Here is a 16,657-nt window from a genome sequence, read left to right as displayed (position 1 = left end):
GCTCCCGCAGGCGCCCCTGCGCCTTCGATGGAGGAGGCCTAGTTCTCCCCAGCGGGCTGCGGTTCTTCGTTTTCTTTGAAGGGCAAGATACATATTTTCGAGACTGCCCGTACAATGCTCCCGTCCTTTGTCCTTATGGTGACAACTCTGACGTTCCCGTCAGCACCCGGATGGATGTGAGTTACTCGTCCGAGAAGCCACCTAAGAGGTGGCAGATTGTCCTCCTTGATTAGGACCATCGTCCCGATGAACAAGTTGTTCCTCCGCTGCGTCCACTTGGTCCTGTTATGTAGATCTGACAGGTATTGGGTTGACCATCTGGACCAGATCCGTTGAACAAAGTTCTGAGCCTGCTGCCACCTGGATAGCCTATTTTCTGGAACATCTCGTAGCGACGGTTCTGCAACCGCTGTCAGTGGTCGCTGGACAAGGAAATGTCCAGGGGTTAGCACGCTGAGATCGCTAGGATCACTGCTCATTTGAGTAATCGGTCTTGAGTTGAGACATGCTTCGACTTGCGCGAACACCGTGTTTAACTCTTCGGGCGTGATAGATTTCAAACCGATTGTTTTCCGCAGATGCTGTTTCATCGACTTTACAGCCGCCTCCCACAAGCCGCCAAAGTTTGGAGATTTGGCTGGAATGAATTTAAATTCAATTCCGATGTCCGCTGCACCTCCCGCAATAGACTGCTGGGAATGCTGGTTTTTGAACAGCATAGCGAGCTCATCAAGCTCCCGTCGAGCACCCACGAAATTTGTCCCATTATCACACATGATCATCGCTGGTTTCCCTCGCCTAGCAACAAATCTCTTCAACGCAGCCAAGAATCCTTGGGTTGTGAGATCGGAAACCATTTCAATATGGACCGCCTTCGTGACAAGGCAGACAAAAATTGCGGCGTAGTGTTTCACGGAGATTTTCGTTCGATTCGGATAGCGAACAACAAAAGGTCCGCAATAGTCGATCCCAACTCGCAAGAATGGCGGAGCTGGAGTAACTCGTTCGGCCGGCAGATCAGCCATCAATTGATCTTGTGATGTTGGCTTGCTGCGGAAACAGGTGATGCACCTGTGTATAATCTTCCTGGCGAGACTACGGGCACTGAGCGGCCAGAATCGTTCTCGTACACTGGCCACCAACAGTTGCGGGCCCGCGTGTAGGTGTTCATAGTGGTAGTGTCGCATAATCATGGAAGTTAGAGGGTGGTTTTTGTCTAGGAGAATAGGATGTTTCCGGTCCATCGATATGCGGGCATTTTCAAGCCGGCCGCCGACCCGGAGTACGCCTTCAACCCATTGCGGATGAAGCGTACGAATGCGAGAGGTCGACCGCACTTCCCCGTGACGTTCTAATTCAGCTATATCTCGAGCGAAACACTCCCATTGTGACAGCTTCACCAACTGCATTAATGCTTCTTCCCGCTCCTTCAGGGTCAGTGGTCCAGTTCTCCTACAGTTGTCGCGAGTACGAAGTGCATTGTGCTTGAATCGTAGCAAATACGCTACTAGTTTTACTGAGCGGTGTAGAGTAGATCGCAGGCTGAAGATCTCACTGGGCTCTGGTATTGTAGCAACAGACGCGACCACAGATCCCTCTTCGAGGTACGATTTCTCCAGGTCTTCCAGGAGCACTTCTTGTGTTTTGGGCCAACAATCCTTATCTTCTCGCAGCCAACTTGGTCCATACCACCACAACGAGTCCTGCTTCAGTTCAGCTGCTGGAATACCGCGAGAGAGGGCGTCCGCAGGGTTCTCTGTACCTGCAACATGTCGCCACGTACCGGTCCTCGTGAGGTGTTGTACTTCCGATATTCGGTTTGCTACGAACATCTGGTATCGTGACGGTTGAGAAGACAACCAATACCGAACGATCATGGAATCGGTATGAAAGTACGACTGCGTTGAAATCGTGAGGCTAGCAGACGTTTTTTCGTAGAGGTGAGCCAGTAATACAGCAGAGGACAACTCCAAGCGGGGAATCGTGAGTTTCTTTCGTTTCTTCTCTACTTCGGACAGCGGCGCGACTCTTGATTTTGCGACTAGTAGGTTGGACGTGATGGTGCCATCGAAGTGGGTGCATCGCACATACAAACAGGCTCCATAGGCTTTCATGGACGCGTCGCAAAAGCCGTGGAGCTCCATCGAAAGGCAATCCTTTCTGAAGGCAACCCACCTCGGAATCTGCAAGTTGCCAAGCTGCGATAAGCTGGTTCTGAACTCCAGCCATTGAGCTTGAAGTTCACTTGGTAGCGGTTCGTCCCACGAAATCTTCTGTTTCCAGAGATTCTGGACAAATATTTTTGCGGAAACGATCACAGTTCCGATTAGCCCGAGCGGATCGAACATTCGAGCTAAATCAGAAATGACCGTGCGTTTACAGATTTCCGATGTGTTCCACTCCGGTATTTTGAACCGAAAGACGTCCAACCTGGGCTCCCAGATGAGACCCAGCGTTTTGATGATTGCACTAGAATCGTACAACTCGAAAGATGTTCGGTCGTCCTGAAGCTCCTTAGGTATATTCTCCAACACCGCTGGACAGTTACTGCTCCATTTCCTAAGGTTGAATCCTCCGCCATGCAAAAGTTGCTGAATATCGCTGGATATCTTGACTCCCTCCTGTACGTCGTCAACACCGGACATCATGTCATCGACATAGAAATCTTTGCAGAGAATCTTGGCTGCTTCAGGGAATTTGTTCCCATCTAGTTCTGCTAGACGTTTGAGGCACTTGGTAGCTAAATACGGTGCCGATGCCGTACCGTATGTGACGGTGTTTAGCTGAAACACTCGAATAGGTTCGTTCTGGTTGTCACGCCACAGGATTTTATGCAGTCTTCTATCAGCCAGTTGTTGCTGTACCATGCGGTACATTTTCTCCACATCTGCCACTATGGCGATTCTGTGGAACCGAAAACGGAGGACGATCGAGATGATGTCATCCTGCACCGTAGGTCCTACCATCAATGCGTTGTTCAGCGAGAGGCCGCTCGATGTGGGACACGACGCATCAAACACAACCCGTAGTTTAGTGGTCGTGCTATCGAGTTTGATGACACAATGATGAGGAATGAAATACTCCGGCAAGGCCGAACTTTCTTCGTCTCCAACAATTTCTTCCATGTGTCCCATTTGGAGATACTCGTGAATGAAATCACGATACATCCGTTTCAACTCAGGATCTGCAGTAAGGCGGCGCTCGAGTGAAAGGAAGCGCTTCATGGCTATGTTCCTCGAATCCCCGAGTTGTTGAATAAGGTAATCCTTTTTGGGCAGTGTAACTACAAATCTTCCTGTTGCATCTCGGACCGTAGTGCGATCGAAAAACTTCTCGCAGGCATATTCCTCCAATGAGAAAACACTGTCCGTTTTACACGTCTCTAACTCCCAAAAACGTGTCAAAAGTTCATCCAGTTTCTCCGTACATGTGTTGGCAACGTGAGGTCTTCGCACGTCCGAGTTGTCCGGCAAGTTTCCACAAACAATCCAGCCGAGGGTGGTGTTCTGCGCTACTGGTCCATTTTCTCCCAGGTAGATCTTCTCGTTGCGTAGCAAGTCAAAGAAAAGTCCCGCTCCGATAATCATGTCGACGTTGCTTGGTTCAGTGAAGAATGGATCCGCTAGTACAATATCCTCCGGAAGCTTCAACTTGGATGCGTCCACCTTCTGGGTAGGCAAATTCAGCGTCACATTGGGTAGTACGTAGAAGGTTTCTTCCCCGGAGAAGGAAGATACGCGAGAGCGAACTCGAGCAAAGACCGATTGCTTGCACTTCCTTGCTGCTTGACCAATACCGCTGATCGATAGTGCTTCGCGTGAGCGCTTGAACTTCAAACGCTGTGACGCATGCTCCGAAATAAAGCAAAGCTGAGAACCGCTGTCTAGCAAAGCTCTAGCTTGTGTAGTATTCCCAAATTGATCTTCAAGAACCACGATCGCAGTTGCGAGTAGAACTGATCGTGGACTCTTGGGTACATTAGCAGAGAGTACCACATTAGGAATGTCTGTGGCAAGTGGCGAGAAACTTTGCGGATTTGGAATAGCAGGAGTGGAGATTGTGGATGGGAGACTTGTGGAATTCTGGGAATTATTGAGTGTTTGCTTATTGATTGGTGAGGTTGTGGGTGTCTGTATTGATTGTGGGTTCTGTGGGTTCTGTTGCGACCGTTTGTTCGACTGTGGAATTGACTGGTTGTCCGGAGAATCATTCGCCTTCAGGTGCAGCATAGAGTGATGTCGCTGACCACAAACGCGACATGTTCCTCGAGTGCAGGCTTTTGCCACGTGACCTCGCGACAAACAGTTGAAGCAAAGCTGAGTTGATTTCACAGTGCTTCTCCTGTCATCGACCTTCATGGATTTGAACCGCTTACACTGGAACAGCGGGTGCTGTCCTTCACCACACAACGAACAAGAAGACTGAACACCGGCGTAACTGTTGCTTACCCGAGGTACCTTCTTCTGTTCCAATGGACCGGTTGATTCTCCGGTGATTGATCGTAGAACTGTACGATGATTTCTCAGGAAGTCCATCAAATTGTCAAACTTGGGAACATCCTTTGAACGATGCTCCGTTTCCCATAAACGAAGCGTTGTGGCATCTAGCTTGCTCAACAGCATGTGGACTAACAGTGTGCTCCAGTCTGCTGTCTGCTCGCCGAGTTTGTCAAGCATTTGCAGGTGCTTGTCATACTCGTTGACAACATGATTGAGAGAGTCGAACGTCTCCTTCTTCATTGGTTGCACTGCAAATAGTGCGTCGAGATGAGATTTCACCAGCAACTTCTTATTCTCATAACGTGATTCCAAAGACTTCCACGCTATGGAATAGTTAGCTACCGTCAGATCTATCGAAGCGATCTGTTGTAGCGCTTCACCTGCTAGCGATGATCGTAGGTATGTGAACCTATCGATGTCCGACAGATGGGGGTTGTCCACAATCAGATTTTGGAACGTATCTCTGAATGTGACCCATTCCATCAGAGATCCACGGAAAACTGGCAGCTTGAGTTCTGGTAACTTCACTCGCATCGTTGGGACTGGTGTTTGCTGCGCAACTGAAGCTGCGGCCGTGCTGGTACCTGCCCCCGGGCAAGCCTGGAATGCTTGGAGTAGGTTCTTGAGATTGAAGTACTGGTTCGCAAAGTCCTTCATGACCTTACGGTTTGATTCATCCATCTTCTGCAGCAGTGCTTTCCGTTTCACTTGATCTTCTTCCTTCTCATCTGTTTCGGTGAGTTCGTCGTCTTCTTCCAGAATGCACTCAATGTTCAATCGCACTTCACAAAAGTCATTGTACACTTCATCAAGCTTTTTAAGCCTAGCGTTCACTGACACTTTGTCACGAGTATCGTCATAGTTTTGCACGAATTCACTGATCGATTCAACCACATCTCGCAGCAGCCTTTCCTTCTTCGTCCACCTCCGTAGATCTGCCATACTATCCACTATGCACTTGTACAACTGCACTTAACACAACTCCACAGTATACCGAACGCGTAGTAATACGGATCGCGATTGACAGAACCCCACAGACAACAGACAGAAAAGTATCGATCGATCGAAATTGGCCAATCAACCCCAAAGCGGACTCAACCCAGCGGACAAATCAACCACGTATTCCAAAAGAAAACGCAAAGCATGCAATTTATCGTTTATTTTTCGTTTTTAAGCCACATGCAATCGGGCTGGCATCAGTGTCGAGATGGTAGACGACTGATCATGCATTCAATCGCCACTACAGACAAACCTTTGGGAACTACTTATCTGGCTGGATTTTCCGCTGGCCTGGATGATGGAAGCTGACTCATCAATTGATCGCTGCATGCACGGGTACCACAGCAGCACGTTAACCCTCTAATACCCAACCCCGCCTTTAGACGGGGTATAGTTTGAGCATTTTTGTAATTTTTGCTTCGTGGAAAATCAATTTTTTTATATTTTTGGCTGATATTTAGGACTGTTTTGTATATCTCAACATAATTTTTGGTGTATTTTAAAGCGTATTTACATTTTTTAAAAATCATTGAAAAATTGATGTTTTAGTCACCTTTTAGAAGTCACTGTTTATTTTGTACTGAATCGCTACAATTAACATATTTAAAAATTTTCCCAAATCATTCTATCCTAGTTTAATAGTTTAAGGGAATCGAATACACTCTAAAATTATTTTCCTTAAAATTACACGGAAAATAAAATTTCCTATGAAAAAAATTCAAAATAAATTTTTTTCAACAATTATCTTAAAATATCAAAATGTTTTCATCTCGAAAAATCCGTACCCCAAATAGGCTTCCAGGAAAAATATAAAAGTGTGGGGATGTTCAAAAATAAAAATTAGAAAAATCAAAAACTGAAATTCACGAAATTGAGAAATAAAAAGAATCATCTTCCAAAACATGTTTAAATCGATTTTAGATGACGAAAAATGATATTTAGATCAAAATCAAAAATTTGGGTATTAGAGGGTTAACGTTGAATGCACACCGCCGTCGATCGTTGCGCCGAGAACTCGAACAATTGAACTGTGCAGTTGATTACCGCACGCTCTCTGTGGACCGCCGTCGTCGCACCGCCAACGTAGGACGGCCAGCGCTCTATCGTTGAACAATAGCACGGTCAACGTGCTGGACAATCGAATCAGTCGACTGCCGAGATAAAGGCCACACGCAAAGTATCGAACAATGTGGATCGGTGGTTGCAATGGCTTGACCACGCGGAATCGATCACTTCACTCGCGAACTTAGAAGCACCAAATCTCTATCACTTCGACCGTGATCCGGTTCGAAGGACCATAAATTATGTAAACTCTTCGATCACAGGTCTCTGGGTGATATCGATCCTACAGGTCGTTACTTCGATTGCTGGACACTTCTTTTCGCGAATAAATTAACACGGGACTCGTACAGAAAAACGACTGGTAAAGTGCACGGTTTATTGCGAACTGATCTGGTTGGGTATGATCGGATGATCTTCGGGTGTCTACTTCAACTGATATTTTACATATGAGTATTGAATGTTTGCAGAGAATGAGATAGGGTTCCCTCTCACAATCATCATTGAAGATGATGATTGTTGCAGAGTGGTTTAAAATACTAAATTGGATTAACTAATTTACAATGAGTATACCACACAAAATAACAATCTGTACAAACCGCATTTTTTTTTTAATTTTAACGTTTCAAACATTTGTAGCGAAAAAAATTTCAACGGGGAAAAATCTGGAAAATAATGATTATTACTAGCAGTTATGTACACGTAACATATAACTCAAAACCGACTTTAAAAATTCTTATTTTGGATAGAAAAACCTCAAACATTAAGAATATGCTCTATCCCAAAAAACACCTATTTTTTGGTCGAACTTTCACGCTCTGTTTTAAATATCTTCAGAGGTTATAAAATTCCGTTCTCTGGTAGAACTACCTCTTCAAAAGATTTAAATACAAACCCAATCGAAAAAAATGCAAATTTTCAACTTTATGTATTTTTTATTTTCGTAATCGTTCTTTGAAGACGCATAAAAAAAGAGTTCCTCGAAAAATTGCCTATTTTTCATTTTTAAGAATTGCCCTAAACTACTGAGGGAATTTTTCATGATTAAAAAAATTTTCCTATATCATAAGCATTCTGGAAAAGAATATATTTACGCAAAAATAAGAGAAAAAATTGATTATTTTCCCACATTTTTTGCAATTTTAAATTTTTAGGAGGTGTCCAAAATTTTAAAAACATATGTGCAATCTTTGAGATAAAAGTCCAAGTTAAATGATTATTTTTTGAAAATCAGAACTGCCATTCTTTATTTAAGAGATTTATATAGTACCTCCTAAAATAAAGATATGTTTATTTCGAACAGATTATTTTTCAGGCAATTGTAAAAGTGTTTATAGTTAATTTCCGATACAGTCCTTATGTGTAATCAATACCATAAAATTTCAACAACTTCAGTTTAAGATTGGTGCAGATATTGTCAATATCATAAAATAAGATGTTAGCATATTTGTTCACCCATTTTAAAAATTGACTGTACAACTGTCATCATGACTGTTCGGATTTTTATCAAAATTTGACACTTTAAACCCATTATGAAAACTGTTCTCTGCCAAATTTTGAGCCTCATTGCTTGAAATGTTTTCAAGTTATAACTGTTTGTTTAAATGTCACGATACAAAAAAACATGTTTGCTTATTGTGACTTTGTGTCACATATATGGCTATAACTTTATTACGGCTAGATCAACTTGATTGAAATTTCTACACAATATTTCTTCATGTATACTTTACAAACAGAACAGTTTTGATTGAAATCGGTTCAGTGAAAAAGTGATATTTTTTAAAACGTTTGTTTTCTCAAACTTCTCAAATGGCAAGATTCTTGTTTCAACGATATCTCTACAAATATTCAACCAATTTTGATGAAATTTATATGGTAAAGCTATAAATAATACACTATTCTTGGTAAAAATAAGCCATTTATTATTTTATTGGAAAATCATTCTGAATTCCAGGAACAAAAATTTGTTCCGAGATCCCTACGATAATTGCTCTGAGATTCCCACAGAATTTCTGGATGGGATTCCTCCAGAAATTCCTTCCGTCATCCCTCTAGAAATTAATTCAGGATTACTGCAGGAGTTCTTTCGGAGTTGCCTCAGAGATTCTTCCAGGAATTTATTTAGGATTTGTTCAGAATTGCCACCTGTGGTTCTTCCAGGAGTTCTCTATAGGATTACCCTTGTAACTCCATACGGGATTCCTTTCTGGAATTCTCCTTCCCAGATTCTCCCAGAAGATTCCTATGAAATAATTCTAGGTTCTTCCAGAGATTCCTTCAAGAGTTTCTTTTAAGATTTCTTCAGAACTTATTGGAATATCTTATGATTTTTTTCCTGCGAAGAGACTATTGTAAGAATCTCAGAAATCGTTCGTGTAGAAATTCCATAAAAAATTGTTTGAGATATTCCTCAAGAAGTTGTTGGAGGAATTTCATAAGGAACAACAAGAGCAAGTCTTAGAATACTTCCATAAAGAATAAAAAAAAACTCCTGGAGTATTTCCATGAGCGAAATTTAAGAAACTTCCAGAATGAATTCCAGAATATGTGATCCGCAAGAATTCCAGCAGGAAATCCTGCAGAAATCCCAGACGAAGTTCTTGGAGGAACCCCGGAAGGATATCCTGAATGAATTATTGGACAAATATTAAATGGAACTCCTGGAAGAACCTTGACTTACTTTCCAGGAGTCTGGAAGTCCTGAAGAATTTCCAGAAGATACCCCGGGTAAAATTTCTGGAGAGGTCCCCGATACCACTCCTGGTGTAATCTCCCAGTAAACCACACATCGTACAAGGATGTGTAGGTCCAATCGTATTTTGATTCATGAAAGATCAAAATCACATAAGACGATAATCCTTGTAGCAAAAATGATACAATCAATTGTATAAAAATCTGCACTGCGATTTGTTAACGATAACCTATGATGGAAATAAAACGAGCCACAAATACCGCGATTTGAAATCGCTGCGACTCGTAAACATGGCATGTCATATTTTAGGCTTGATTAGTAGCGAATGGAATCGCAGAAATCTTGGCATAATCTTGCACCGGTGCCGATCAACACAAATCAACACTAAACTCACCGAGTGCTCCCTTTGGCAAGCAGACTTTAGCATATAGCAGCAAAATCTCATAATTTTATGAATACGTACCTCTAAGTTATGTTCCTAATACGTGAGGGTGTGTACAATTCGATAATTAGCCACATATTTTCAGTCACACGATCTTCCTGCAATGGAAGAAGCATCCACTCTCCGGGTGGGTTTTCACACAAGGTATTTTCCATCCTGGTCTGAAACAGGTACCTCGACGGGACGTTGCTTCTGGGTTAGAGGTTCATTTCCTATGGTTGGGCAATATTTCTGCAGATTTGCACAATATAAAACTAAATCTGCATTAACATGTCTAAAGGGTCTAACTCGTTTTGTAAACAAACATTGTTTCTGTCGCTGTAGGGTCTATCTCGATCCACCCATGCATCTGGGGGCCGTTATCAGAAAGATCAATCTTCGCTCTTTCTGATAACGGCCCCCAGATGCGTGGGTGGATCGAGATGAGCCCTACAGCGACAGAAACAATGTTTGTTTACAAAACGAGTTAGACCCTTTAGACATGTTGATGCAGAAATCACAATTTCTTTCCGCGACGACGACGACGACGACGACGGAGCGCGCACGGTGCTGGTGTTCGGTTGTAAACAAAACTAGTCGTTAAAAGTGCAGCTCAAACTCGTGGCAAGTTGTATAATCTGACAGATCCTAGGCATAGGATAATATAGAGTAAGGTGGGGCAAAAGTTCGACCTTAGTTGAAAATTCAACTTTTTTCAAGAAATCGTAGCAGATAAAAATAAATGAATACCGTGTGGTGATTCTACCATCCATGAGCTAAAAATTCGCTGAACAAAGTTACACCAAATGTATTTTCAATTTTGAGTTACAACACTTTTTGTATGTGTGTGTCTAATTCGAACTCTTGCCCCACCACTGGGGTAGAAGTTCGAATCTAGTGTTTGTGGAATTTCGCTAACCGTAGCACACTATTTCGACACTTTGGTAATCTGAATGCCTAAAACCAATTAATATTTGATGTTGGAACTGGAATACACTTTAAAGTTCGATCTGGATTTTACCCAAATCAGGGTTAAATTTACTACACCACAAATTAGTAGTTTTCCGCCAAATCCAGATGAAACAACATTTTTTTTTCAACTTTGATCGAATTTTCTCACTAATTCCATCATTTTTAAAGATAATATGTACATTTTGCAGAATTTTAGGTTTTTACCTAAAGTTGCTACATGACTCGAACTCTTGCCCCACAATTCGAACTTTTGCCCCACTATGTGTAAAATATGATTTCCAAATCTTTTTTGCAAAAAGTTATACATGCTAAAGCATCTTCAAAATATACCTAGCTAAGCCCCAAAATAAAATATAGAATTCGATTTCATTACAATTCCACTCCATGCGTTGGAAGAACCATCGCATATTACAATTTTTTGATCAAAAACCAACAATTTGTCATAACTTTTAGAAATATTGATCAATTTTCATAATTTTTGGAGTGAAAGACTCTTTTTCAAAAAGACTTCGAACAACTTTGACACCCGAAAGAAATAATTTGAATTGAGCTCAAAAACTTCAAAAGAAACTCTTGCCCCACTCGAACTTTTGCCCCACTTTACTCTACATGATATATCAGGTGAGTGAAGTGTCGGGCACAATCGCAACGACTTAGGGAAGTTTACCCCCAGTCATCATATTTAGCATCATGAGAAGTGATATGTGCAGGAAAGGTTGAGTTTATATTGGTCAACTAAAACACCCCGATCAAGAAAGATGAGTTAGTACAGTGGTACGGTATCTGACTGTGGATCTCAAGGACCTGGTTTCAAGGCTTGACGGTTGATTTTTTTTTAAACAAAATGATACATCGCATTACAGATCATGGGAAGTCATTTTATTTGATTTTTTATCAATATTGCGGGCATCGTTTTACATATCATTGAAAGTCGAAAAAAGTCTTCCAAAGCACGTATATGGCCTCCACTTTGGTATGCATATAGCAGTTTGGTGCAGTTTATACGATTGAATAGGTTTTTATATGGTGTTGTATAGAAAAAATTATACAGACCAAAATGTTTACTGGGCTTCTTCTTCTTCTTTATGGCTCTACGTCCGCACTGGGACTTGGCCTGCCTCGCTTCAACTTAGTGTTCTTTGAGCACTTCCACAGTTATTAATTGAAGGGCTTTTTTTGCCTGCCATTGCATGAATTTGTATATTGTGAGGCAAGTACAATGATACTCTATGCCCAGGGAGTCGAGAAAATTTTCCGACCGGAACGGGAATCGAACCCGCCGTCTCTGGATTGGCGATCCATAGCCTTAACCACTAGGCTAATTGGAGACTCCTGGTGTAATCTTAGAAGAAAATCCTGGAAAAATACCAGAAGCAGAGCCTAGCTAACACAAAGTCTTATATGATGTTGAATAGAATGCTAAAGTGGAAGCCATATGCGTACCTTGTTCCATTTAACCGCGTGTAAAGTGTGCGTATATCGCCTCCACTTTTGCATCCTATCCAACATCATATGCGATCGTGTGTTGACTGGGAGGAACCCATAAAGTTATTCATAGAAGAAACCTAAAAGGAGTTCTTGAAGGAATCCCGGAAGAAGTCTAGCGTAACATGTGAAAAGGGCCTAAGTGCTTTTTGTAAACAGACATGTTTCACACATCAACACACTTATCAGAAAGAGCAAACTTATCAGAAAGAGCAAACTTCTGTTAATTAACTTTTATTATTAATTATTTATTATTAACCCTTAAGGGTGTTGATGTTCGTGGGTGGATCAAGATTAGCTCTATACTGCCGTAATTCTGCAAAGTGACGTAAGCGACATTGATAGTTTTGGACCATTTTTTGGTTATTATGCATATAACTCTTGCTCATCCTCTACGTTTCTTTCCATAGATGATAGATTACGACTAGATCTTGCATTCTAATACAGCAGGCATACCACAGTGTTATTTTTACCAGATATTAAATATAGTATACCAAAAGATATCGACATTTTGAATGGCGCTTACGTTAATTTGCAGAATTACGGCAGTATAGCGACCGAAACATTTTCGTTTATAAAAAAGCACTTAGGCCCTTTTCACATGTTACGCTAGAAGTTGCTGGAGGAAGGATTTCCCAGATAAATTCAATACCTGGAGAAATCCCAAAAGCAATACCTTGAGGATTCACATAAGAAACGCCCAGAGAAAACCTAGAAAAATCCCAAAAAGTTCTATCTTACAAAAAAAACGCCTGGAGAATCATTGGAGGAACTCCACGACGAATCTTAGAATGAATTCTTGTAGAAATCCTTGAAGGAACTTTTGGAATGATCCCGGAAGGAATTCCTGTGGGAATCTCCGAATAAATATCTGAATGAACCACGGATAAAAATTACTTGAGATATCTCAGTTGAAATTATTAAAGGATGGTTCGAAAAAACTTCTGGTAGAGTCTTAGAAAACACCTCTGGAGAAAACCCTGAAGGAACTCCGAGAAGATCCCAAACAAATAAAATAAAAAAAATCCTGGAAAAACCATTAGAAGAAACTCATGAAGGATTTTTTGTAGAACTTCTAATGAAAATCTCAGAGACATTTCATGAGAGGGGATATCAGAGGCATTCCAAGAAGCTTCAGAGCATTTCAGACCCGTTACGGAGGCGTTACATGGGCATTTTCGGGGGTTTCAGAGGGTCTAAGGTGCGTTACATAAGGTGCGAGGGGGTTTTAGGGGGGTTTCAGAGGTATTGAAACATGCTTCAGCGTATTTCCGGCAGGCTTTTCAGAACATTTGAAAATTCCTAAAAGAGTCTGGAAAAAGTTACAATGAAAAATCTGATATTTAGTGGTCGTAAACAGAAAATAACCAATTTTTTTTTCTAAATGAAGTAGATAGAACAAAATTTTTATCGGAAAGTTTTCTTATAGGGTAAGAAACCAAACTTTGAACTAGTCAAATTGTAATCTTAATTTGAACCATTTCGAAATTCATTAAAAAGGCGTACTTTTTAGGCACATATTGTCCCGAAAAAGGTGTTAAACAGCTTTCCGTAATATAACCTGATAACATGGACTTTAAAAGCATTGAAAAAAGCGTTTTTAACATGGAAAACAAGCAATTGAAAAATCACTGTGATTTCATCCATTTCCCCCCAGAGAAAGCACATTTTCGGTGCACTCGTACAGGCCATGCATTGTATCACACGCAATATGTGGACACGTCAAATGAAAGCTTATTTATCGTAGAATCGACCAACCGAATAATATTCCGCATTATTTGTCATAAAATTATGAAATTTAAGTAATTCTTACTTGGAGAATGTTATCTTAAGTTGAACCATTTGTAATCTAAATTTGAACTAGTAAACGGGGGCGAGCTTCCAGTATTGGCCTGCAGACTGCGCTAGTGGTTGTTTTGTTTACTCTTGGGGGATGAAAAATTCCAAATTAAGTTTCCAAGTTCCTGAAGAGTTTAGAACATTCATAGTTGAAATTCCACTGCCTAATGAAAAATAGTTATGGGAAATAGCAGATCCATGTGTTTTTCTATTGTTCAGCACGAAATTGGCTGTTGTGGGAGATGCTCGAGCTGCTACCGCCAGTAGTTCAAATTAAGATTAAAATTGGTTCAAATTATGATTACGATGGTTCAAATTAACCCATATCCGCCCAGCGTCCTATTTATAGGACAGATGCCCCGAACGCCCAGCGTCCTATAAATAGGACAGTCCTTTTGCTAAGAATATCTCCAGAATTATGCGAAATTTTAGAATACTTTCTTCAGAGAAGATGTTCTCCACACCCATACCTTGCTCATAGTGGACAATATGGTATGTGACTGGTTCACTAGGTGGCGTAAACGATGCTGCAAAGAATGCATATTGTCACGATCTGTGAGCATCATTTCCAATGCGAAAAAAAAGTTATTTCCCTGAAATCTTGACAATGGTTAATAATTTACAGTTCATTTCTTCAGCAGAGTTGTTAATCACACATTCCTTAGGATGTGGAGGTGGTAGCAAGGATATTTAAATTCAAGATGGCGGCTTAGGTTCCAAGATGGCGGTTAAAACTTCAGAATATATGCTTTTAAAGACAATGCTGCTTCGGATACTATGCAATATGGGTATCTATCGATCGGGCTTCACAAGTAGAACTCAAAAATTAATATCCGACGCCATTTTGAAATCAAAGATGGCGGACCATATCCAATATGGCGGCCATGAAATGGCAGTTTGATCTATGATACCATGCTGGGTATCTATCGATCGGGCTTGATGAGTAGAAGTCAAAAATTAATATCCGACGCCATTTTGAAATCAAAGATGGCGGACCATATCCAAGATGGCGGCCACGGAATGGTAGTTTGAGCTATGATACCATGCAATATGAGTATGGATCGATCGGGCATGATGAGTAGAAGTAAAAAATCGATATTTAACGCCATTTTGAAATCCAAGATGGCGGACCATATCCAAAATGGCGGCCACGCAATGGTAGTTCGATCTATAGTACCATGCAATATGGGTATCGATCGATCGGGTTTCATGAGTAGAAGTCAAAAATCGACATTTGATCCTATTTCGAAAACCAATATGGGTATCTATCGATCGGGCTTCATGAGTAGAAGTCAAAATCGATATTTGACCCTGTTTCGAATTCAAAGATGGCGGACCATATCCAAGATGGCGCCCATGGAATGGTAGTTTGAGCTATGATACCATGCAATATGGGTATCTATCGATCGGGCATGATGAGTAGAAGTAAAAATCGATATTTTGCGCCATTTTGAAATTCAAGATGGCGGACCATATCCAAGATGGTGGCCACGGAATGGTAGTTTGAGCTATGATACTATGCAATATGGGTATCTATCGATCGGGCTTCATGAGTAGAAGTCAAAAAACGATATTTGACTCTGTTTAGAAATCCAATATGGCGGCCCATATCCAAGATGGCGGCCACAGAATTAGTACTTGAGCTATGAAACCACGCAATATGGGTATCTATCGATCGGGCTTCATGAGTAGAACACAAAAATTAATATCCGACGCTATTTTGAAACCCAAGATGGCGGACCATACCCAAGTTAGTGGCCACGGAATGGTAGCTATAATACCATGCAATATGCGTATCTAAAGGGTAGCGGGTAGGAAAAAAGGTGGAGCAGACGGTCGGGTAAAGGGTCTGGGTGAATGATAGAGTAGAGGGAGTGGAGTAGAAGGTTAGGGTAGAGGATAGGGTAGACGGTAGGGAGAAGAGTAGAATAGAGAGTAGGTTTGAGGGTAGGAAAAATGTTAGGGTAGAGAGAAGGGTAGACGGTACGATTAAGCACAATATAGACTAGAGGGAACGGTAAAGGATATGGCAGTGGTTATAGTAGAGGATAGTTTAGAGGGTAGGGCAGATGGTAGGGTTGAAGGTTAGGGGCTGTTCATAAACCACGTTGACCAAAATTTGACAATCTCAGACCCCCCCAGACTTTTGTCCATACAAAAAAAATGAAATTTGTATGGAGCGTAGATTTTGGCCAGATCCCCCCCCCCCTCCCCACAAAATGTCTACGTGATTTATGAACGGCCCCTTATGATAGAGCGTAGGATAGAGGGTTGGAATGGAGGGCAAAAGAGACAGTAAGGTAGAGGCTAGAGAATAGGATGAAGAATTGAGATGAGATCAGATGAGCTGAGGTTCTTTTTTGAGATACCTTCAGGAATTCTTTCCAGGAATTTTTCAGGCATTCCTTTCGAGAATCTTCTCAGGCTTATTCCCGAGATATTGCTTCCGAGATTGCTGTATGGATTGCTCCGGAGTTCTCTTCAGGGATTTTTGCAGGCGTTGTTTTGGAAAATCATGAAATGATTCTGTTAGTTATTCTTTTCTGCATTCTTTTAGGGATTTGTGCTGGAATTCCTTCAAAGATTCCTTCCATGATTCCTGCTGTTATTCCTTAAGGGATCCCTCCCGAAAAAAATGAAAACATATATGTTTCTTCCGAGATTGTTTTCAGGCAACCCTAGATCATATAG

At 41.4% G+C, this 16,657-nt stretch overlaps 2 protein-coding genes across 3 annotated transcripts in view; both read right to left on the bottom strand.

Annotated features, from left to right (window-relative positions):
• Positions 1-16,657, bottom strand: part of LOC109433075 (uncharacterized) — a 336,164-nt gene that overhangs the window by 240,527 nt on the left and 78,980 nt on the right. The gene's annotated exons all lie outside the window — the stretch shown is intronic.
• On the bottom strand, positions 39-5,441 carry LOC134290812 (uncharacterized). The gene has a single exon (XM_062858016.1). It carries the CDS (start codon positions 5,439-5,441, stop codon positions 39-41), a length of 5,403 nt encoding a protein of 1,800 aa, XP_062714000.1.

Source organism: Aedes albopictus, chromosome 3, assembly GCF_035046485.1.
Source record: "Aedes albopictus strain Foshan chromosome 3, AalbF5, whole genome shotgun sequence".
Lineage (NCBI taxonomy): Eukaryota > Metazoa > Arthropoda > Insecta > Diptera > Culicidae > Aedes > Aedes albopictus.
Note: the sequence above shows the minus strand (reverse complement) of the source record. Positions and strands in the feature narration are given on the sequence as shown.